The following is a 23698-nucleotide window of genomic DNA, read 5'->3' as shown; positions in this document are numbered from 1 at the left end:
TTTACGTTTTCGTATTTCTCTTGCAACTTGTGTGTATGTATAGGTTGCAAAATTTGTTTTGGGATAAGAGTTTCCCACCATATGAACCGTAGTTGTACATCTAGATAATATATTTTAATTTATATTTTATGTAATCTAGAACCATAGCTCGAGATTTTTAAATTTATCTAAATCACCGCGCACCGATTCGTTTCAGGCTGACTTCGTACTCCTCGGATGGATGGGCCACTTGCAGGCCCAACACACGGGGAAGGTGAGCCACGCACTTCGGCTAGTCCACTACTCCACTCAGCTTCCACGCGTTGACCTTTCCCCCGCAAGCACCCAGACGCTCGATCCCCTTCCTCTCGTCGCCGGAGACGGGGGGGCGCCCCGCGGCCCCCTCCGGGCCGATGTCGTTGCCGATCTGCCGCTTCCCCGAGGCCCCGGCGTCGCCACGGAGGCCGGCCGCACTCGCCGACGACCTCCTGGAGGAGATCCTCCTCCGGGTCGCCTGCCCCGCGGACCTCGCCCGCGCCTCCGCCGCGTGCGCCACCTTCCGCCGCCTCGTCACCGACGCCACCTTCCTCCGCCGGTACCGCTCCCTCCACCCGCCGCTCCTCCTCGGCTTCATCGAGACCGTGTCCTCTGGCTTCCAACCCGCCGAGGCGCCCCACCCCAACGCCGCCGCCGCGCGCTCCATCGCCTGCCCCGCCGACGGCTTCTCCTTCGACTACCTCCCTCCCACCAGATGGAATTGGAACCTATGGGATGCCTGCGACGTTCGCGACGGCCGCATCCTCCTCAAGAGCAGCCCTATGTGCATAATGGGCTATGGGGGAGTCAACTTCCCGGAACTCGTCGTGTGCGACCCCTTGTTCCGGCGGTATCGGCTGCTGCCTCCCATACCCGACGACCTACTCGCCTCCGTCCACGTCCAGCAGCAAAATTTTCCATCATTCGAGGCCTTCCTTGTTCCTTCTGGAGAAGAGGAGGATGAGACATCGTTCAGAGTGATTGGCAGGGCACATCGTGCGATCAAGTCTGTGGTATTTGTCTTCTCTTCAGGCTCTGGCCTATGGAGTGTCGGCACCACGTGGGATGATCTTAACTTAGGAGGCTCCACACTTCTTTGTCGCTGTTATGCGTATGGCTACATCTACTGGAAAGTGATGAGGGCCAACAAGTTATTCAAGCTCGACATCAACAGAATGGTTTTCTCCGTCGTTGACCTCCCACCTCACTATGACGAGCGTGATGTTATCATTGTGGAGGCAGGAAAAGGCAGGGTTGGGGTGTTTAGCCATATTAAGTTTGCCACCTCTGTGTATCATGCCACTCAGGAAAAGGAGGGCGAGATTGCTGATGGGTGCCAGTCAGAGATTATAACGCACTTACCTGCCAGTTATGATTTTTGCATGGTTGGTGCAGCTGGAGGGTACATATGCTTTGTAGGCTTTCCAAAAGATCGCAGGGTAGATGCAGCAAGCTTCTCACTTCAGGTTAAGACATTGGAGATTGAGATGGTCTGTAGGATGATGTTCCAGTCATTTTATATTCATCCGTATTTCGGGTACCCACCATCCATGTCACCAAGAAGGATATGAAGTGGTAAGCCTTTTGTAGTTTTGCAGACTGTTTGAGAAATTGTTGGTTGGCATAATGCAGGGCTAAGCATAGATTTGTAGTGATTGTTTTTTTCCTTTGTTCATATTTCCATCTTTTCCAAGAATTATGGGTCCATGTAAACCTTCTCTGAGAACCTTATTACAATGATTTACTAGTTTTCAAGTACCTAGTATTTCCTATTGTTGCAAAGTAAGTCACACTCATGATCCATGATCTGTTCTGTTGCTCAATAAAGTGCATCAATGGAACCTTAAAGTGAACAACTTAACATGTTTATGGGCTAGAAACCACATTTTTCAGAGGAGGTGTTTATAAGATCATTTTCAGAAATTCAAAGGAATAATTAAGGCACAAACTGTTGGGCAAGAAATATAAGTTTGATTTCTCGTTTTCCTCCCTGGCATTCTCGAAACTAGGAATGTTTTTTCTTGTTAAACACAGATTCTGCTGATATGCTGGCCCCTTAAAAAAACTTCATGTGAACAAAAAAGATAGTATAGGATGTAATTTTGCAGGTCACTGTGTGCTCTGCCTGATGACTTGACTCTTTTCACATATTGGTAGATTATCACAGTATACATGCATTTAGATCCACTGGAGATACAAATTGGCAAATTGTATATCTTGCTAGGTTGTATTTTAATCATATACCTTGAATGAGAGTACTTTAGACTTCTATTTTGGGACAGTTTTGTAGTAACCACATGAAGTTTTTAGTAATTTCATTTATGATGAGCAGATACCCACCTTTGAGTGGATCATGTTGGGAGAGTCTTGTATTTTCCTTAGTTCCTTTTTCTTTACGACAGGTCTGTAGCAATGGACTGGAAGCAAATCTTTCAAATTTATCCACATCCTTGTGATGATGTTGGAAATTGGTCATTCCTGGTAATGCCTGCCATGCTCACGCAAGGTTTCTAAATACTGACTAAAGCGCCAATCCTAAGACCTTAGCACCTGCTTAGCATAGATTTCTGGAAATTCTTATGTTTAGTGTTTGTATTTGTGACTGTGACAAGCTAGCCTGCTTGCAGTATAAAGTCGCCAATTATATCGTGATGTGTTAGAATAAATGAGCTGACTAGTTGTAGTACCAAATAACATCATTAGCTTTCACAAAAACATGGCCCTCTGAGCATACTTGCCATAAAAAACCGGTTTATGAGATAAGCCCAAGCTCAGCCATCTAGGCTTGGTGGTCTTCTGTCTGTTCTTATGCATGTGTCAGGCTCCACAGTGGCGGAGCCAGGGCCTGTGCTGGGCGTGCTGCAGCACGGGCCCAGCCCAATTTATCCCATATAAATCTCTATATTAATTAGGCCCAAAGCAATATTATTTAGCATAATTTTGATCAGTTTAGCACTTATCCATTGGTTAAGCCCGGGCTGGGCAGCCTTTCTGGCTCCGCCCCTGAGGCTCCAAATCTTGTTCTTTGTTCAATCTATCTAGGATGACTGGAAAAGTAAATTTTTTGGAGCAACAGCATTTAACCTTTGTAATCTTTTGTAAGTGCCAGTTGATTATGATGCTTGCTTAATTCGAGGTGTTTTAATATTTGTCTGACTTAAAAAACAGTGTTATACAGCTTTCTATTTGAGTACTACCTTTTGAGTGAATCAGCTAAACTGTACCCTCCGCCCTTTTCCATAAAGTTGGAATTATGCATTCACATTGAAACTGTAAAATGTACATGTTTTCGCTGCATTTGCAATGGTGGCTTTATGTGCTAAATGCAGACATTCAGTTGCAGGGCTAAATGGCATCCAGGTCTGGGGCTCCTCCATTGACATGCTGCTGCGTGGGGAGCTAGGCAATGATGATTCAGGCTTTTCTATTGCACTTCTAGTAGGTGTTACATCGTCCTGTACTCTACTGATATTATCTGTTGAATCCTGTTCACTCTGATGTAGGTATCGAACTTAGCTGCTGTGTATATTTGTTACTGATCCATGGTGCGTGTATGATGTACTTTACTCCATGTATCAACTATCAGTGGCAAATTTTGTGGGCTTTGTTTGTTACAGAATTTAGTGTGGACATGTGGTGCTTGTCTTGGAGAACTAGGATGATGATAGCAACAATCTGAGCATTGAGTTATTGGAGTTGCAGAGAATGCTTACAGTGTTTAACTGTTATCTCCTATACCTATGTCGTTGGGAAGCTCATATTCTGAGCCAAGTATACCTGACTTTCTATTATACCACGGTTATGGAAATCACACAGTAATATATGTACTTGGCACCTAATTGAATTGTTGTTTATTTTTTGAATGGCAGCAAAACGCTCCTCCGTCTCGACTCTCAAGAAGTTAAGCGTGCAGCAAATTAGGAAGGGATTTTTCTCAACTTCGGGATCGTCGTGGTTCATGAGCGGGTGTGTTTATCGGTGCATAGCGACCGAGAGGCTGTTTGATTTCTCAGTAAACTCTAGTCACGCACATCCAATATTTGAACACCACTTAGAAGTATTAAATATAGATTAATTATAAAACTCATTGTATAAATGGAGGCTAATCCACGAATCCATTAGACCTAATTAGTTCATAATTTGACAATGTTGTGCTACAATAAACATGTGCTAATGATGGATTAATTGGGATTAATAGATTCGTCTCGTGAATTAGTCTCTATTTATATAATTGGTTTTACAGTTAGCTCATGTTTAGTCCCTCTAATTGGTATCAAATGTCCGATGTGATCAGACTAAAGTTAGTTCATGGATCCAAACATATTCCGGAGGGCTAAACTTTAGCCCTATCGCATCAAAGAGAATTTTATCATTTAGAAGCACTAAATAAAGTCTAATTACAAAACTAATTGCAAAACCCTCTAGGCTAATTCGCAAGGCGAATCTAATCGGTATATTAATCCATGATTAGTGAATGATTACTATAGCATCATTGTAGCAAATCATAGATTAATTAGACTCATTAAATTCGTCTCGCGAATTAGCAACCATCTGTGAAAAAGTTTTGTAAACAGATTTTATTTCTAAATGGCGAGATTCTCCTTGACGTGAGAGTCCGGAACCAAACGGGGTCGGTGCAAGTCTGCAAGAGTAGAAAATCTGCAGCTTTGGAGGTGTCCCCTCCCAAAACAGCTCCGATTGATGCTAAAAAAAAAGCTCCGATTCGAATGGGAGTGTTGAACCGATTTGGTACGTGAAATTTGCATCACTGTCTTGAAACGGGAGAAAGCATAAAAGGCCTCAAGTTACACTGGCAATTCCATAAGAAGAGAGAAAGACAGGTGGTGCTGTTTTGAACTTTTGTTCAGCAAAGGACGGCGTTTTGGACAAAAATTATTTTCGTTTAGAACAGCTGGATGGATATTCTCACGCCGGCAATTTGGATCTTTGTCCATTGCGGGACCAATCAAGACAAGGAGAAAAACTCTTGTTGATTTGTCCTCAGAAGACCTCGACTTCTCGAGGTTGTCTCGTCCTGCTCCTTCGTCAAGTTGATTCAGTGCATACTCTCTTCTATGGGAACTTTGAAATTCAAATGGTTTAGACTTCCCCAAATCTTCCACTCCCTCCAGCTCCACACCCCAAGACCGTCGATCCCCTTCACCCCTTCGCCGGCTATGGCGTCGCGGGCTGGTCGGTTCCTCCCCTGCCTCGAAGCCACGGAGCCGGAGCGCCCGCCGCCGGCCCTCACCAGCGACCTCCACGAGGAGATCTTCCTACGCGTCGCCTCCCCAAGCGACCTCGCCCGTGCCTCAGCGGCGTGCGTCTCCTTCCGCCGCCTCATCGGCGACCCGCCCTTCCTCCGACGGCACCGCTCCATCCACCCGCCGCTACTCCTCGGCTTCATCAGCTCCGCAGGCTTCCAACCCGCCGAGGCGCCCCATCCCTCCGCTGCCGTTGCCCGCGCGGTCGCACGCGCCGCCGATTTCTCCTTCGACTTCGTCCCTCGCCCCACCAGCTCGAACCACTGGCACCCGTGCGATGCCCGCGGCGGACTCGTCCTCGTCGACTGCAGGCGCTTCACGGAGGCCGACGGGAAGGAGCGCTTGTCCTTGGACCTCGCGGTGTGCGACCCCCTTTCCCGACGGTACCTGCTGCTGCCTCCCATGGCCGACGACCTGCTCGCCTCCGTCGAGCTCCAGAACCAAGACATGTTCAATTCCGGGGCCTCCTTTGTCCCTTCCGGTGGCATGGAGGAGGAGACATCATTCAGTGTGATGTGCTGGATGCATTCCGAGACCAAGTTGGTGGTGTTTTTCTTCTCTTCAGGCTCTGATCACTGGATTGTCGGTACATCTGCTACTTGGGATGATCTAGGCTTGCACGAACAAGTTGACTCGCTGGGTTCATGCCAATGCGCCTATGGCTGCTTCTACTGGAAAGTAGACTACACAAACAGGTTGCTCAAGCTCCACATGGGCACTATGGAATTATGCACATATGAGCTCCCTCCTGATCATGATGATGGGGATGTCGTCATTGTGGAGGCAGGAGAAGGCCAGATTGCAATGTTTAGCCAACTTGGTGCCGGCACATCTTTGGAATATTACAACTTGTTGCAAAATGGCACTGACAAGTCCCATGAGTGGCATATGAAGAGTACCATCCCATTGCCAGCCCAGTATACTAGTGAGTGCTACATTAGAGGTCCAGCCGGAGGCTACATTTTCCTAGCAGGCACTCCAAAAGAACAGGATGTGGGAGATCAAGCGTTTTTCTCACTTGAGATTAAGTCTTTCAAAATTGAGATGGTCAGTAGGAAAACCTTTCCCTTCCGCTACGCCCTTCCGTATTTTGGTTTCCCGCCATCTATGTCACCGAGAAGAATTCAAGGATATGAAGTGGTAAGCATTTTGTCATAAGTCTTGCCAGTCTTTTGCATTTCACAGACCTTTAAGATACTGTCAAGTGACTGTGATGCAGGAATAAATTTATATTTGTAGTGTACATGCTAGGCCTTTACACCTTTTTGAGTGCAACATTGGTTTTGGGGTTCATCCAAGTATTATCTAGGTCCTTGTGGTCACCTTGTAGTGCATCTGCTATTTTGACTGTCTGCTTGTGATAGAGACTTGCAGGCGCCATTCATATTAACATAATTTTTCTGGTATAACGTACTCTCTGCTGCAGCAAAGGTACATCACGCTCGTGAAATGATTCATGCTCTGTTTGCTGTTTAATTCAACTAATGCCATGTAGGAGCCTTGTACTATTCGAAATCGTTTGTCATGGAGCATCCCAGCTGATTGTTCAAGAGATCATGAAATTAGAAAGATAATTTTGTCGCACTAATTTATCTGCAACCTTTTATTGCAAATGTTTCAAAATTGAGAAGAGTTTATATCCTCTTGACAAGGGATGCAAGCGGATACCTGATGGGTTGCTTTTGACTCTCAAAACCCCTTTGGAGCGATTCAGCTAAACTGAACCGTCTACTCCTCAATTTATGCCTTAGCACTGAAACTGTGGAAAAGTAAACGTTTTCGCTGCATCTTCTTTCTGCACTGGTGGTTTCCATGTTCTAACCGCATCCGTTTCAGTTGCAGGACTAGGTCCCCATCCAGGTTTGGGGCCTCCTCGTTGCCTTGCTGCTGGTTGGAGCACACGAGCAGAGTGGCAGATGGCCCTCTTGGAGTCTTGGGTCTTGTTCGGTCTAATGCCTGTGTTCGGTCTGCGTCTGATGCAATCATCGAACATATGCAGCTGCCAAGTTGGCCTATATATATATAATCTTAGGAAATGCTAGCTGCTGATACGAGTCGCTTGTATGACGTAACAAAGACATGTCGTACTCGTTGCGATGGCTTATGAATCTGATGTGTACGTGGTTCATGTGCGGAGGACTTGGGTATTATTGTGACGAGCGGTGGCGTCGATAACAGCAGGATTTCGCAGCGTGGTTCACAGGCGTCAGGCGATGGCCGGCGATTGGCACGAGCCCCGTCGGTCCTCGGTCGTCACCCTTGTCTTTTGCATTGGAACACGATGGCCAGCGGCGGGTGCCTCACCGGATCGCCCCATCCTACCCGGCCTCGGAGCCACGGCGTCGCGGCGGCAGCTGGCCTCCATCACAGACGACCTCCTGGAGGAGATACTCCTCCGGATCGTCTCCCCTGCCGACCTCGCCGGCGCCTCCTTACACAGCCTGCATGCGGCACCTCCCGCCGCCTCATCCTTCCTGCGCCGGTGCCGATCCCTCCTCCCGCCGCTGCTCCTCGGCTTCCTGTCGCCTTGGGGAGATCCATGGACGCGCCCCTCACCGTCTATGGCTACTGGCGAGCTATAGACGCCCAGCACGAGCCACCGCTGGCGCTTCTCCGCGGGAGAAATACCCACGGGAGGGAGGCGGCGCGCTGCCGGCCGGAGGAAGCATCTGTGACGCACGACGCACGACGGCAAAGCTAGCGGTGGTCCGCGGGTGGCAGCGGACTAGCGGAGTGTCGCTGGATGGCATTGCCGCCGGCACCGAAGTTTTTTGCAGAACAGCCCCTAATTATTGCAAATACCCTCTAGTTTGGATCGCGATTAATTCGATTATTTACATAAACCCCCATGAACTTTACATATAACCTCCTAATTCGAATCGCAATTCTAATCGCGATCCAAATATTTGCATATAGACCCTCTTTAGTTTACAAAAATACCCCTGTTTTGGATCGACCTTCTGGAAGAGATGTTCCTCGGCGTCGGCTCTCCCCTGCCGACCTCGCCCGCGCTTCCACCGTGTGCGTCGCCTTCTTCCGCCTCTTCGCCGACCCCACCTCCTCCGCCGCTACCGCTCCCTCCACTCGCCCGCTCTTCCTGGGCGTACTCTTTATCTCTACCTCGGTTATCGATCCGATCTTTGCCGCTTCCGAGAGCTGTCGAGATGCCCCACCCCAACGCTGCTGTCGCTGACGCTCTCGCCAGCGCCGCTGACTTCTCCTCCAGCTACATCCCTCCTCACCGATGGCACCACTGCGACGTCCGCGACGGCCGCATACTCCTGGCCTATGGCCGTGACAATAATGTCGGCTTTCCCAACCTCGCTATGTACGACGTCGACCCTTGTCCCGGGAATACGTGCTAGTTCTGCCTGCAATACCTGACGGCCTACTCGCCCGCGCGTCCAGCTCGCCAGTGGCAAGAGACGCCCGTGCATGATGCTGGGGCGGGCTCAGGCTGTTGATGTCTGTTCCTCCTCTTTTCAGGCTCTGCGTTCCCCATGAAAGAGGTACCGATCTTCCTCCATTCAATTTGGTTGCAAATCTCTGAATTGCAATTGTGACTTGAGCAATCCAGCAGTTTGTAAGTTATCTATCCCTCCTGAAACTCGTACAATCTTGTAGCTCGTCTCAAAATGAACTCTTAACAAGGACAATGCTGATCAAACATTTTTGTTCTGTTTGGAACCGAAAAGAATGCATCGTTCGTCCTCTGCTTACAGTGTTGCAGCTCATGTTTGATCATTTTTTATCACTGAACTTCCTTATGCAAATATTGGCTAAGATTTCAAATCCATGGGGCCTTGTGATAGCAACAATCGTGCAAGGGATACTTTGCAGCTGAAGACGGATCCTTCACTCTCAGTTGCTGGAAAAGATGCAGGAGGTCCCTCATATTGCGTGAATCTAGAATTGAAGACATTCTCAAATTAATTTGAACGCAGATGCATGTGCACAAAGTCAGGGTAGTTTTCAGGGGAAACATGAGCTCTTGGTTTTGTAAAAATCAAGCAGTTAAATTGCTGAAATCTTTTTTGAAGGGAAACATCAGTTTTTGTTTCTGTAAAAAATTAGCACTTGAACCATTGAAATCCTGCTTTTCTATCGCCTTTAGATCCCAAGAGTAATTTGGCTAGGAGGACAAATTCAGCAGTAACCAAAAGTACGTTCAGCAGCTTAGCACTGCCCACAGAAGCCGTCCACCTGGATGCAAATCTAGTCCTGCAACTGAAAAAGAGCTCGGCGACATGGCTACCTCAAGAGTGCTAAGATCAGTGGATTCAGGTCTGCTAAGAGCTTGGTTGAACTAACATGTTGTATTCTCAAGAATGCAGTGTCACTTGAATTTCTTACGTTGGACATCACACCATTTTTGTAACCTTGGGGTTTATCTAAAAAAACTTATAAACGGTGTATTCGCATAGAGGATGGTGTTCTCATGGAAAATGGCACAAGGCCCCTAGAGTGCTCTCGGCAATCAAAACATATACATTGAGGATAAGGCTCCATCTTCTGTCAACTTGAATGTTCTCTAGCCCTGCAACCAGTGCCATGCTAGAGGAAAGAAGATGGCGGACATCATCTATTTTTCGAATGTATAATCATTTCAATTTTATGTTAAGATGAAGCATGTTTTGTTTCATGAACTCACAAAGCACATATATCGAGGATTCATTTTTGATAGAGTCTCACTTCTATCAAAAAGTTGTGATTCATCATCGAACCGGATTGGGATTCACATCTCTGCAATCATCGTCTCTTAACAACTCAGCAGTATAAAGTGCCATTCTACACAAAAGCAGAGCAGGAGAGCAAGGGCAGAGATGAGGACCAAGGCGCAGAGACGACGACGGCCGCCTGCCGGTCGTGGACTCCTGGTTACTGGCTTGCCGCACAGGTTGTACAGCAGCATGGGTCGCCGCCGCGCCGTGCATGACGAGATGAAGACAAGAAGGACGCACCCACGGCTTGCGGCGGCGCTATCGACATTGCCGGCCTCCGCATGAGCCAAGCCGCGTCTGCTATCTCATCTCGGGCTCGGACGCTGACGAATCGCGCGCCTCGGGTTCTGTGCTGAGGTCGTCAAGAGGAACGGATCGGATACCTATTGCTAGGGCTGGTGAAAGGGCGGAGCTTCGCGACGAAGCATGGTGGCGGCGGCGCGACGGCGAGCGGAGGACAACAGGAAGCCACGGATCGTGATTATTTAGAAATTGCCTCTGGAGTTTTACAAATAAACCCCTATTTCGCATCGCGATTAAAAGTCGCGATCCCAATATTTGCACAAAGAAACCTATATTTTACATATAACCCCCTAGTTTGGATCGCGAGTACTAATCGTGATCCGATTATTTGCATATAGACCCCCATTATTTTGGATCACTACCACAAATGGGCCCTGATTTGGTATGTTTCCACTCTTCCTGCTCTGCTGCCGCTCGCCGCCGCCGGCGCCATGCTTCCGGCCAGAATATCGAAGCTCCGTATCCTTCTCCAGCCCTAGCACAAGGTATCCGATCCGTACCTTAAACCATAAGCACGCGATTCGTCGACGTCCGAACCGAGAGGAGCGACCAGCCGCGGCTTTGTCTCATGCGGAGGACGGGGACGGGCGTAGCGCCGCCGCGGGCCACGGGTACGCCCCTGTTGTCTCCATCTTCTTCCTTTTTTTTTGAAAAGTTTGTCTCCATCTTCTCGTGCCCGGCGCGGCGGCGATCACGCGGCTGCCGGAACCTGTATAGCAACCACGACCGGCGTTCGTCCCTGTGCCATTGTCTTCATCGCTGCACTAGCACTCCTGCTCTGCTTTTGTGCAGAATGACACCTGCTGTTGCTGAACTGTTGAGAAATGCTGATTGCAGAGATGTGGATCTCAGTCCAGTTCAACGCTGAATCATTACTGTTTGCTATGCGTGACGCACTGATCTGTTCACAAAACTCACGGAGAAATCTACGCTGATCTAGAGGCATCAAGTGGACAAATGAGAGGCCATTGAAATTCTCAGTAAGCCTATCTTCATTGGAAATGAACGATGCTGCATTTGGATATTACCAAATTGAAATCGGTCACTGGCCGTACCTGCAAAGATAGTCAAATAAAGTAGACTATCGCCTAGGTAGATCCAAGCAATCGCTTCCGTGTTAGGCGCAGAGCAACAAGAAGAGAAATCCACATGCCAAGGAAACAAAATAAACAAACACTGAACAATTCGAGAAACAAAGCATGGTCCATGGAAACTTACGCTAAAATATTTTTACATCGCAGGACTATGATAAACTTGTGGTATCTTGTTATTCTCTCTAACATGGTTCCAGAACCGTCCAATCGACTGAAGACGGAACTTCATTCTCGATGCATGTGGATACACCGTTTATAACTTTTTTCTGATAACACCTAAGGTTACAAAAAAAATAGTGTGGTGTCCAATGTAAGACATTCACTGCGTGCATTGTTCAGAATTCAACATGTCAGTTCAACCAAGCTCTTGCAGAGATGAATCCACTGAATGTAACACTCTTGAGGAAGCCATGTCGCTAAGGCTCCTTTTGGATGTCAATATTGGAGGGTATAGTATTGAATTGGATTTAATACCAAACCAGTCATGGTATCGAAATGAGCCACAATTTCAATTTCGTTGCAACCCAATTCGATTCCTGTTTGGATGGCAGAAGTGGGAGCTGGCTGTGAGGAAGAAGGGGGCGCCACCTGCCGCCGCGAGGAAGAAAAGAAAGAAGGAAGAAGGGGTGCCGGCAGCCGCAGCAAGGGAGAAGAGAAAGAAGGGTCGTCGGCCGCCGTCCCGAGGAAGATGAGAAAGAAGCGGCCGCTGGAAGAGATCTTCCTCCGCGTCGGCTCCCCTGCCGACCTCGCCCGCGCGTCCACCGCGTGCGTCGCCTTCCGCCGCCTCATCAGCGACCCCACCTTCCTCCGCCGCTACCGCTCCCTCCACGCTCCGCTCTTCCTGGGCGTACTCCACCGCGGCTACCAATCCCATCTTTACCGCTTCCGAGCTGTCGAGGAGGCCCACCCCAATGCTGCTGTCGCTCATGCTCTCGCCAGCGCCGCCGACTTCTCCTTCAGCTACATCCCTCCTCGCCGATGGCACCACCACTGGGATCTCTGCGACGTACGCGACGGCCGCGTACTCCTCGCCGTTTCCCAACCTCGCTGTGTGCGACCCCTTGTCCCGGGAATACGTGCTTCTGCCTGCAATACCTGACGGCCTACTCGCCTCCGTCCAGCTTCAGGAACGAGGTCTCGAAGATTTCGAGGCCTCCTTTATCCCTTCTGGAGACACGGAGGAGACGCCATTCAAAGTGATGTGCAGGGCGCGTAGCGTGACAAAGTCTTTGGTGCTTGTCTTCTCTTCAGGCTCCGGCCACTGGAGTATCGGTACATGTACCAGTTGGGACTCTCTAAGCCTGAATGTATCATCAGGAGATACCTTGCTGAGTTCACCTCAATGTCAATGGGCTTATCACTGCTGCTACTGGAAAGTATACATGGAGAACAAAGTTACTCAAGCTTGACACCGAAAGAATGTAGTTCTCCACCGTCGACCTCCCACCTGATCACGATGATGTGCAATGTGTCATTGTGGAGGCAGAGGAAAGCAAGATTGCGATGTTTAGCTACGATTTTTCTGGTACATCTATGGATTATTACGCCTTTTTGCAGAATGACGGTGAGAAGGCCTACGCGTGGCATCTGAAGAACACAATAGTAATACCATTGCCCACCGGTTACGGGTTTAATATCGAAAATGCAGCTGCCGAAGGATACATTTTCATAGTAGGCACTCTAGGATACGATTCAGAATATTCAACAGTTTTTTCACTTGAGATTAAGACTTTGATTGTGGAGGAGTTCGGTAGGATTAAGAATCCCTATTATCGTTCTATCCATGTTTTTGTTTCCCACCATCTATGTGACCGAGAAGGATACAAAGGATATGAAGTGGTAAGCTAGCTTTTGTTTTTATTGTCTTGTGGATGGCGCATGAATTATTTACAATTTTAGCATACATGTTAGGTCTTAAAACCTTATGATGTACAATACTCATTTTGGGTTCATCCAAGTCTTGTCCCTTGTGGTTACCACGTAGAGACTGTGCTGTTAAAATTCTCTTGTGTTAGAGATCACTTGGAGGCCTTTCTGCTTATTAACATGAATTTTCTAGTCTTCCTGAAAAAAAAACATGAATTTTCTAGTAGCTAAGTAATATCTACTGCAGCAAAAGTAAAACACGCCAAGAAAGAATTCCTGATCTTGTTGCTGACGTGTTCACCATGTAGTGCCATGTATCATGAATCAAAGAGATAATTTTACATAATCAAATTATTTGCTTGCTGTTTGACAAGAAATGTTGCTACTATACGACCCCTCTCAGGAAAAAGAAATGTTATGCACCTTTGTTTTTAAGTCAAGCTACTTTTGAGCCATTGAGCTAAACTGTACCCTACTACACCCTATGCAAGTTCTAGGAAGGTGGTTTTCTTTTTTATATATATATTTGGTTTTCTAAGTTTGAACTGCATCTGTTCGATCAGCTGCAGGGCTAGAGTTGCTCCACTGATACGATCTGATGAACCATTCAGTCTGATACAATTACCGAACTTAGTCCCGTAGCTGGTTATAAATCTGAAATGCTATCGATCTGAGTCGCGTGTATGAGGCATTTCTTTTAAAAGCAACGCTGGCAGGAGTTACGCTTGCTTTGCATTAATATATACTTCGTCCGATCTAAATTGTAGATCGTTTTAGTATATATATATATATATATGATGACTGCTTCCGCTAGATTAAATTAGACTCGCCAAGTGCTTTTGGCTTCGTATGCTACAGAATATATGATGTCAACTTGTGGTCGATACATATGCTACAGAAATACAGAATGGCATTTGAAGAATAGAATTCCGTTGCCTGCTAATTTTGGGCAGCGTATATGGAATCTGCAGTTGCTGAAGGATACATTTGTTCCGTCAGTTCGTTGCTTATTCGGTTCCTCTGAATCGTGTGTTTGTTTGTTTGGAAATAAATGGTGTGTGAGGGCCGCGCCTGTGCAGCCCATCGATTTTTTTGTTATTAGTTTCTTATTTCACTGTATCTTTATTTTTTTATAAGAATAAGAATTGAAGGGACTCAGACCGTGTCCAGTTGCATTAGCATCAAGACAGCAAGGGTAAGAGCCCGTTCGTTTCCTACCCTCTAAACTTTAAACCCATCACATCAAAGAGAATCTTACTATTTAGAAGTATTAAATAAAATCTGTTTATAAAACTTTTTGCACAGCTGGGTGCTAATTCGCGAGACAAATTTAATGTGCCTAATTAATCCATAATTTGCCACAGTGATGCTACAGTAATCATCCGCTAATCATGGACTAATATACCTTATTAGATTCGTCTCGCGAATTAGCACTGGGGTTCTGCAATTAGTTTTATAATTAGATTTTATTTAATACTTCTAAATGACAAGATTCTCTTTGATGTGACCCCTCTAAACTTTAGGCCTCAGAAAACAAACACACCCTAAACGCCGTTTACACTTACACTTCTTACACGCCGCGGCACCCTTCCCAACCAAAACTGACACAGCACTCCCCACCATCCACACAGCATACTCTTACATCTCCCAAACTGCCAAACATCAAAGGCAGTTCTCGGGCAGCAACACACAGTATCTTTATTTTCCTGCTTGTGCTTCTAAATTCTAATGTAATCAAGGCGCCGCTGTCACAACGATCCAGTCGGACGGATGAGCACTGATGAAGAGGCCGTAGCAAGCCAGAATGAGAGCAGCGGTGTCAGTCGAAGTCATCTGAGCATGGAGATACAGAATCTATCAATGAGCTATAACCGTGACGAGGAACCAAACATGTCTAAAAGCTTGTTTGCATGGCTGAGGTGTATGGCTATTTGTGATTGTTTCTTAATGTTATCTTTAGAAAGGCATAAGCTGGGAGATCAATTTAAAAGGAAGTCATATGCTGTAACCCATTCATTTCGGCCCACCAAAACCCCAGATGGCCCAAACTGCCGAAGCCCTCTCTTCACCCTTTTGTTCGCTGGATGGCTGCTACTACCTCGCAGGAAATGGCGCCGTCGCCGACGACCTCGAGGAGATCTCCTCCGGATCGCCTGCCCTACCGACTTCGCCCGTGCTTCCACCGCTTGCGCCTCCTTCCGCCGTCTCATCGCCGGCCCCACCTTCCTCCGCGCTACCGGTCCCTCCACCTGACGCTCCCTCGCGATCCCGGCCGGAAGCAGGGCGGCGGCGGCGGCGGACGACAGAAACCAGGATGGCATACCAAATCAGGGGCCATTTATGATCGCGATCCAATATAAGGGGTTATTTGTAACAAAACAGGGGGCTATGTGAAAATATTCGGATCGCGATTACTAGTCGCGATCCGAATTAGGGGGATATGTGTAAATTGTAGGGGTCTTTCTGAAAATATTCGGATCGCAATCCGTAATCACGATCCAAAACAGGGGGTTATTTGTAAAAATACAGGGGCAATTTGTAAATCATCACGATCCGAATATTTTGGGTCGTCTTCCTTCCTGGCTTCCTGTCGCCCGCCGCTCGCCGCCGCGATGCTTCCGGGACGAATCGCGAAGCTGCGCTCCCTCTGGCTGCAAGAAAACCGCGCGGCGCGTTGGCATCATCAATTGGCGCATGGCGTGAGCAGTGACGGACCGAAGGCGGCGGCGCACGAGTTCGTGCGCAATCAGCTGGCGCGCGCGCCCCTCCGCCGTGGCGCGTGCGCACGAGAGACGAAAGGAGCGGCAGATCGAGCTCAAGGAGTCAAGGGACCGGGCTGATAAGCGACGGGGCACACGTGGGCTCCCATCCTGGCGGCGACCCCGCAGCGGCGTCAGCAGCTGCCTGGTTTTCCGAGGACGGCGGGGCCGCCCCGATGCCACAGGCAAGGCTACAGCGTGTCGCCCGCAGGCCTGCTCGCAGCCGCTTCCTCCGGCCGGCAGCGCGCCACCCCCCTCCCGTGGGCATGTCTCCCACGGAGAAGCTCCGGCGGCTGCGCCGGCGGTGACGCGTGCTGGTGTCTATAGCTCGCCAGTAGCCAGATACGACGAGGGTCGCGTCCATGGATTTCTCCAAGGCGACGCCCGTGCCGTGGATAGCGGTGGCGCAGGCTGGCGTTCCACTACTTGAAAGAGAAAAGATCCGTCAACTACTGAACTCCATGATCATGCCAATATGCCATGATGCCAATGCCATCCAATCTGGTTGCAAATCTCTTAATTTTAATAGTGTCCAGGGCAGTCACGCTGATAAGAAAATTCAGAGATAAATGATCAAACATGAGCTGCAACATTCATTCTCTGGCAATCATGTTTGATCATTTTATCTCTGAACTTTCTTATGCACAAGTATTGGCTCGGATTTTAAATCCATGGACCATTGGTGGATCGGTGATGGCAACAATCGTGCAAAGGTTGCTTTGCTATCACAGGCGGATAGTTCGCTCAGTTGGGGAAAATGAAGGAGGTTGCTCGTATTGCTTGGACCAAGAATTTTAGGAATGTTCAAATGAATATGAACATAGACCTGCAGTACTGCCGGCTTCCGCTCAAAAAATTAAAAAGAGTATGAACGCAGACCTTGGTAGCATACAGCAGTGCCTCTGACTGGTCTCTCACTTTTGTGCTTTCCGTTTCCCATGGCACTCCCAATTCTCTTTTACTTATGTTATTTATTCACCTCATTTGAAGGTATAATGGCAGGTGGTCAGACTAAATTTGTACTTTATTTGTTTCCAAATAAGTACGGGAGCTCAAACGCTTAAAAGAAAACGCAAATTATGACCGAACGTTACAATAGATAAGAATGCAGGCAAAATTGATCATGTGAAAGACCATGGGGATCTTCTATAATCTTAGGAGAATAAATTGGCACAAATATATCGAATAATTACAACCAAGCAATCATATGAACACAAGTTGAGCAATGGTTACGAAGAATAACAAATAAACAAAGAAGTTTGCTAAAGTATAAGTTAACATTTACATAAATCATGTCTTTTCACTTCATAGAAATCTGTTCAGAAGAACGAAAGAATCAACAAGCCCATGGACACTTTATTACATCGAGAAGGGTATGGCGCTGATTATTTATTATACATCGGTTCTGGAAATCGAATAACAGTAGGATATACTGGACAAGAATTTTCAGGGTCTTTCTCAATCATGGTTCGGCCATTCTGAAAAATGGCCAGTGGGGGTTCTCTGGATCTAAATACAAAAACTCGGTGCGGTCTACCTCAAGCCTGCAGGAAGCTGGCATACTTTGCACCAAGGAATAACCTCTGCACACACAGCAGTGCGTTTTTCCTCACTTCAGCATTCTCGTGATTCATAAGCTTCATGACTCGGTCCTTGGCCTTGAGGTCTGCCACCACAATTCGGCCAGACGGGTGGTACTGGAGGAACTGTGAGAGGTCGTAGCAGGCCACGGCAAGAGCAGTGGTGTCGCTTGATGTGTCGATAATTGTCATCAGGACACGTAGAATCTGCAAATTTGAAGGTGTTATTCCATCACAATTCCAGAACTAAATGCTCATGTGCTTAATTAATCCTAATTGAACTGTCCAAACTAGCTCAGATTTGAATTTGAATGTTCAACTACTTTGGTAGTCTATGTGCGCATTTCCCCCTTTTAAGTAGCAAAAGATTACCTGGACTGAAATGATGTGATTCAACACAAACACACAAAAAGAAATCCATACCTTTTACAGGCAGTTTCATAGCATCTTGCTTATTTGAATATCTTAGTTCAAGAAAGGACAAGGCATACCTGGAAATCATTTTCTTCGAAATTGTTAATGTTCTCACGCCAGAAACTTGGATCTTTGTGCATTGGAGACCAGTCAAGGTGACCAAGAAGAACTTGCTGTTTGTACTTATCAAATGAGCTCAACTTCTTGAGATTGTCTTTGAGTCCCACCTCTAGTTGATTCAAAGCATCTAGTAGATCCTGGTTGCACAAACAATAGCAAACATTGTTAGCGCAAAAGTGGAAACATAGAAGTTCAAATGGGCTTGGGCATATAATAGTCTTCATACATCCACTTGTATTTATGCTGCATAAAGTTTCACAAGTTCCAACTTTTGAAGCAGCAACTAAGGAAGCCTATCATGCAGATAATGAAAATTATAGTGCTTCACAATGCACAATTCACTAGCTCTGCAACGTTACCAACAAAAAAATTCAACTGTTCAATTACCAGGGTTGCCACAGGGAGATGGAGACCAAATAACACCAAAAAAAGGTTCGGCAAACAAGAAAAGAAGCTTACAGGACAACTCATTTTGCCGTTATAGTTCTCAAAAGTAATGAAAAGGAGATTAAAAAAATTATAATTATGTTCATTCTTAATAGCTCTCCTGTGTGTTCATCGAAACAATTATAATTCTAGTAAATTGCTTCACTTTGCCCAGGTTTAAGCAATACCTTCACCCAACCATAGTTACAAGAAAAAAAATTGTGAACATAACTGATAATATAGGTTTTGAAATGGGTTTTTTCTCAAACTAGAAGTGCAACCTTTTTCCCTTTCTACTGAACACTCAAAATGCCACATATTTGAGAAAGATTTCAAGAAAGCATATGCTTGCCATTTTGCGATTCCCACATTTATTTCGATTTCAAAGAATAATTCAGAGATATAGATTCCAACATTCTAAGTGTACTCTCCCATGGAATATGTTAAAATCCAAAGGTTTGGAAATCTCCTCACCTCATCAGTCCATGCTTGAGCTTTCAAGTTTTGTACTATCTGTGGCAATCCAAGATCGATCATCTGGGCAGCAAATGCACCCTTGGCCAGCAAATTACGGAAGGACATGACAACAACTCTGACCACCTTCAATTTTATGTATATTGTTAACTTTTCTGATACGAAGTAACTACAGTGACATTAATATGACATGAAAATTTGGAAGATTACCTTCTCTTTAGTAGAGCCTTTGACAACCTCTACAAGTCTTGGCATAACCCTTGTAGTGGACAAATAATCAACTGCTGCATCATAAAAGGATGAAAGCCAGATGCAGAGGCAAGTTTCATAAAGGAGCTGCAGAACAAAAGGAGAACGAACAAAGATGGGGAAGTTAAATTTTGAGTTATAGAAGATGAAACAGTTTATGCCTGCTATCTGATTGAACTGCTTAGAGTCCTAATAAGACATATCTTCTCAAAGATATTTCCATTCTAGATGTTTAGGGACAAGCAATAACCTGAATTGACTGTTGTGTTGACGCTGGGGATATTAAAGGAATGAGCAGCTTGATACCATCAGCTTGAACAAATAATGTCCTAACGTATGCTTCTCTTAGCAGAATGGAGAGGCAGTGGATAGCAGTAGGAACAGAACAGCTCGGGTGGGTAGGATTCCTCAGCTGCAAAACATGTCATACTAAATTTCAGAACTGCTGTACGGTAGTTTCACAGCATAACATACACAAAGTGATAATGAACTAACAACAATTGACGTGTTCTAACCTGAGAACAGATCCAATCAACCAAACCTCTCAACACATCACGTGTTGAAGTAAGTTTGCTCTTCGAATTCGAAGAGTCTCCATTTGGAAGCATGCCATTCTGAAGCTTAGGCCGCGCACTATAGTCAAAGTAAAGTAAGATTCTACAAGTAAATTTGCATGATGAGCACTCAAATACTGGCCTAGTTACCTTATTATATCAGTCAATATCTTACAACTTTTTTCTTGTACAAACCAGTTGCCTTTCCAGAGCAATCTGAAAATTATAATTTTGTTAGCTAAGTATGATGGTCAGATAACAAATTAAAGCAGGACTAGCAAGGTGGAGGCACTCATCCTAGCATGCCAAACAAAACAGGCTTGTTCTAATAATAAAGCCCTGTCATCCACCCAATACGCTATTAAAAAGGACGCTGAAGGAAAACATGCTAGTAGCAACATATGTCTACCTATTTGCTGAACAGACGAAACTTGCAGATTCCTTACTTATTATATGATAAAGAAACAACAGAAAAAATAAAACAAGCATAGAATACTTAACTTAAGAAAGGCTCGTAAATATCTTCACCAGACAGAGATTGGTCATAGAACAGTGCTGCACGTTTAGGATTTGCTGAAAACAAAGGTCAACAATGTAGCATAAATAACTTATTAACCCAATGGCTTAATGAAGCAGATGAATAGTTTTCTTCAACAAGAAATAAAAATGTGATGGATAGTTGCGCACTTGCAAGCATCTCATCAATGAGGGCAAGCACATATTCCACAGTCTCTTCCTTAGAGATACTCCGTAGTATATTCAGGAAAACTCGAACATATGCTGGCCCATCCTGTAAGAATAGAGTTCATGGATCCTTGCGTTATTAAACTAGTTGAGGGTAACCAAACAAAGGTATACAGATTTACCTAAATGGATAAAAAAATTGGTAAGAGTAAATACAATCAAAACAGAATGTAAACTATTGTGAATGGCGAGTGTGAGGAAGTAAAACTTATATGAGGAGGGCAAGAGAAAAGAGCAATTAATCAACTGGATCCCTTTTAACAGTTAAATACTGTCTATGAAATGTTCAATTAAGAAAAAAATACTAAAGAGCAAGAAAAAGAAAATTGTGAACAAAGAATCTGGACATCAATCATTACAACATAGTACTAATCTTAAAGACGGAAAAATAATGCAGTATAATGGTGTTTAAGGTTTTATATTTGTGCAATTCAGGTGATAATGCAACTCACCTCTTCAAGCAAAGGAGCACGCTGGCTCTCTGGTTTGTGGTCATAGCGCCGTAAAAGCTGAAGGCATGTCCCAGAAATAAGCTTAGTTGACATGTAATGCTCCCATGGAATGTCCCGCTTGAGAACCTTGAGATATAAAACCACAATACTCAAATCAATAAACAAATATAGTTTTCCTTCCTGCTAACATACTGCAACCGAAAAGTCTGATCCACTGATTCTTGCAACAATTTCATGAAAAGCATCCTAGCCAATAAAGAAGGCACGGTAACACATGAAGAGTAATATGCCAAGGCTAGAAATTGTAATTTCCCATAAACTTGATCAGCAAAAATAGATAGTGTCTGCAGTTCATTACCTAGTATATTAAAATTAACAAGGCATGTGATTTATAAATTCCCCATGGACTTGATCAAAACACGATATCAGGCCAGTCAGTACCCATTTGAAGCATATGTCAGGAGACATATCAAAAAGGTTTCTAATCGCTTCGAAACACCAGATTGATTACTAATCAAACTGGAGGCGGAGAGGTGGTCAGGGTGGAAGTGGTCCATCGGATCTTAGAGCAGCTTAGTTGAGTAGTGAGAATTGGCAGGTGGCGGTAGGCCAGAAGCCACGCAGAAAAGGTAGGAATTGGGGATGTTGACTGGGTTGGAAAGAAGATAAGGCTAGTCTTTTTTTTGTTTAGTTTTGTAAATTGGTTTTCCTGTCAAAATAGAATATTTCTAGTCAAGAAGACAGAGCAATAGCAAATGAAATACATTGAGGTCCATGTGGGCGGTAAATTTGCAATAAAACTTTTTTGTAATGGAAAATTCGAGTTACGGGGTACAATAGTGGCAAGTATGCAATTTACCCATAATCATATTATGCAATGCAATCATCTGCCATTTCCATGTATTTCTTAGAGCAACTCCAGCAGACCCTCTAAATAAGCTCCAATCTTAAATTTGGAGGGTGGAATAAAAAAACCACTCTCCAGTAGACCCTCTACTAAAGCCCTCATTCTGAGGAGGCCTCCGAATCTCTTCCTCCACCCTCTATTCCTGGAGGGTCTCTAGGGAGCGCCCTATCCACTGACAAATGGGTCCCACCCTTTAGATTAAAAGAAGAGGGTGAGATTTAGAAGTTACTGCTGGAGTTGAGGTTAAAAAACTAGCCCTCAAAAAATAGAGGGAGCCTTTACTCAAGAAGTAGAGGGTCTGATTTGAGGGCCATTGCTGGAGATGCTCTTACTTGTCCCACCAAACTTAAAGCTTTACGTGCTAACTAATAAAAGCATAAACTTAGCCGTATGCCATTTGCAGTTTGATGGTACACTGGACCTGCAAACCAAACTACCTATGAAATCAGGTGAACAAGAACAGAATTACCAGGGATATTTGCATGGACTGATTCACTGGCATGACGCTGCATTGACCCCGCAGCATACTTATCCAGCATACACAGTATAAGCTGGTTATGTTCTAGGTCGTGCCTCACCATACAGAAACTGCACGCTATTTTTCCTTTCAATAACAAAAAGCCCATGACGATCGCCACAGTTTCAGCCATACTCAATCATGCTACCGCTATAGGTCAAGTAGTAGCAGCTGCTCTCCAGGCTCCATAATGAATGACCACCACAAAATGTAAGCCCAGGTTGCAAGTTGCAACATAGTAGCATGGATAAGTGACAATTTCGATCTGCTTCAAGTACCACTGCAGCAGATCCTAGCAATTTTTCGGGAGTGTCCAGTCGCAATTCGCAAGCGTACCCTATGTACTACAGCCTCTTAATGCGTCCAACTAAACTAACCCGCACTCCCCCAAAAGACTGCAGGAATTGCAGAAACCAGGCACAATGAAGCAACAGTTGAAGCTGGAACAGGTTCGGGACGCGGGTGAGCAAACAATCCCAGGCACTGACCTGCTCGGTGGTGAGCTCGGCGCGATCCATCGCGGCGGCAGGCCAAGCACCGCCCCCGGGACCACCTGCAAGAGCAAACCCCGGATCAGATCGGGAGCCCCATCCTCCCACAGCTCACGGATCAGATCGAAGCGACGGAGCCCCGCGGCCGGAGATCCCCGCGGGAGATCGCTCGGGCGGGAGTGGAATCGCGCGGGAGGATTGGAAATTGGTTCACCCCTCTGCTCACCTGGCGCGCGCGACGGGAGGCGGGCGAGGGATCGGGAGGCTCCCGGCGACAATTTGGGGGTAAGACGAGGCGAGGGAAGGGAGAAGAAGAGGAGAGAGAGAGAGATCTGAGAGAGACAGGGGCGTAATTAGAGCGAGACGAGTGGCCGAGTCCGTGCTGGGGTGGGGCCCACATTACATGGCCACGTGGAGGAGTCGTGCTCCGCTGTGCCTGCACCTGATCGCGATCGATCCATCCCGCCGCGCGAATCTTATAGCGGAGTTTTCTTAAAAAACATTTTAAGAAAAACAATGTTTTGTGGCAGGCGGTCAGCTGGAATATGGTCTGCATCTAATCATTTGTGCAACGGAATTAGCCTAAACGAAATATTAACATTTTGCATCGATACTTTTTTCCTGCTAACTGACCCTGGCCATTGTCACACACACGCAGGCACACTCTTCTCTTAATTGTCAACTGTTTTGCATAAGGTTACACAGGACACTTAAGACAAGGATGATGAACGGTTTGTTCTCAGTCACA

The 23698-nt window shown here is 46.0% G+C and overlaps 3 protein-coding genes across 7 annotated transcripts; 2 read left to right on the top strand and 1 right to left on the bottom strand.

The window, feature by feature from the left end:
- Positions 1-299: 299 nt before the first annotated feature.
- LOC112881710 lies at positions 300-3668 on the top strand. Of its 4 annotated transcripts, none has more exons than XR_003226502.1 (3): positions 301-1590; positions 2418-2496; positions 3359-3668. XR_003226502.1 is itself a non-coding variant. In XM_025946534.1 (2 exons), the coding sequence occupies exon 1, from the start codon at positions 393-395 to the stop codon at positions 1584-1586; it is 1194 nt and encodes a 397-aa protein (XP_025802319.1). In that variant the 5' UTR covers positions 300-392; the 3' UTR covers positions 1587-1590; positions 3353-3668. The 4 variants fall into 4 exon arrangements, 2 of the variants coding, with proteins under 2 accessions (XP_025802319.1, XP_025802320.1); XR_003226501.1 differs by having other exon boundaries at positions 3353-3668; XM_025946534.1 differs by lacking the exon at positions 2418-2496 and having other exon boundaries at positions 300-1590; positions 3353-3668.
- A 1397-nt stretch (positions 3669-5065) lies between these two features.
- Positions 5066-7285, top strand: LOC112883128. 2 transcript variants are annotated; one of them, XM_025948361.1, is made up of 2 exons: positions 5066-6419; positions 7122-7285. In XM_025948361.1, the coding sequence occupies exons 1-2, from the start codon at positions 5091-5093 to the stop codon at positions 7125-7127; spliced, it is 1335 nt and encodes a 444-aa protein (XP_025804146.1). In that variant the 5' UTR covers positions 5066-5090; the 3' UTR covers positions 7128-7285. The 2 variants fall into 2 exon arrangements, with proteins under 2 accessions (XP_025804146.1, XP_025804145.1); XM_025948360.1 differs by having other exon boundaries at positions 7116-7285.
- Positions 7286-17280: 9995 nt separating this feature from the next.
- Positions 17281-23270, bottom strand: LOC112882372 (probable V-type proton ATPase subunit H). Its single transcript, XM_025947418.1, has 12 exons — positions 23177-23270; positions 22948-23012; positions 21036-21161; positions 20527-20629; positions 20340-20412; positions 19990-20055; positions 19801-19918; positions 19536-19697; positions 19247-19372; positions 19037-19162; positions 18094-18273; positions 17281-17809 (listed from the first exon to the last, which is right to left on the bottom strand). Exons 2-12 carry the CDS (start codon positions 22975-22977, stop codon positions 17561-17563), a joined length of 1359 nt encoding a protein of 452 aa, XP_025803203.1. The 5' UTR covers positions 22978-23012; positions 23177-23270; the 3' UTR covers positions 17281-17560.
- Between the last annotated feature and the right edge of the window lie 428 nt (positions 23271-23698).

Source organism: Panicum hallii, chromosome 2 (genome assembly GCF_002211085.1).
Source record: "Panicum hallii strain FIL2 chromosome 2, PHallii_v3.1, whole genome shotgun sequence".
In the NCBI taxonomy this organism is placed as follows: Eukaryota; Viridiplantae; Streptophyta; class Magnoliopsida; order Poales; family Poaceae; genus Panicum; species Panicum hallii.
Note: the sequence above shows the minus strand (reverse complement) of the source record. Positions and strands in the feature narration are given on the sequence as shown.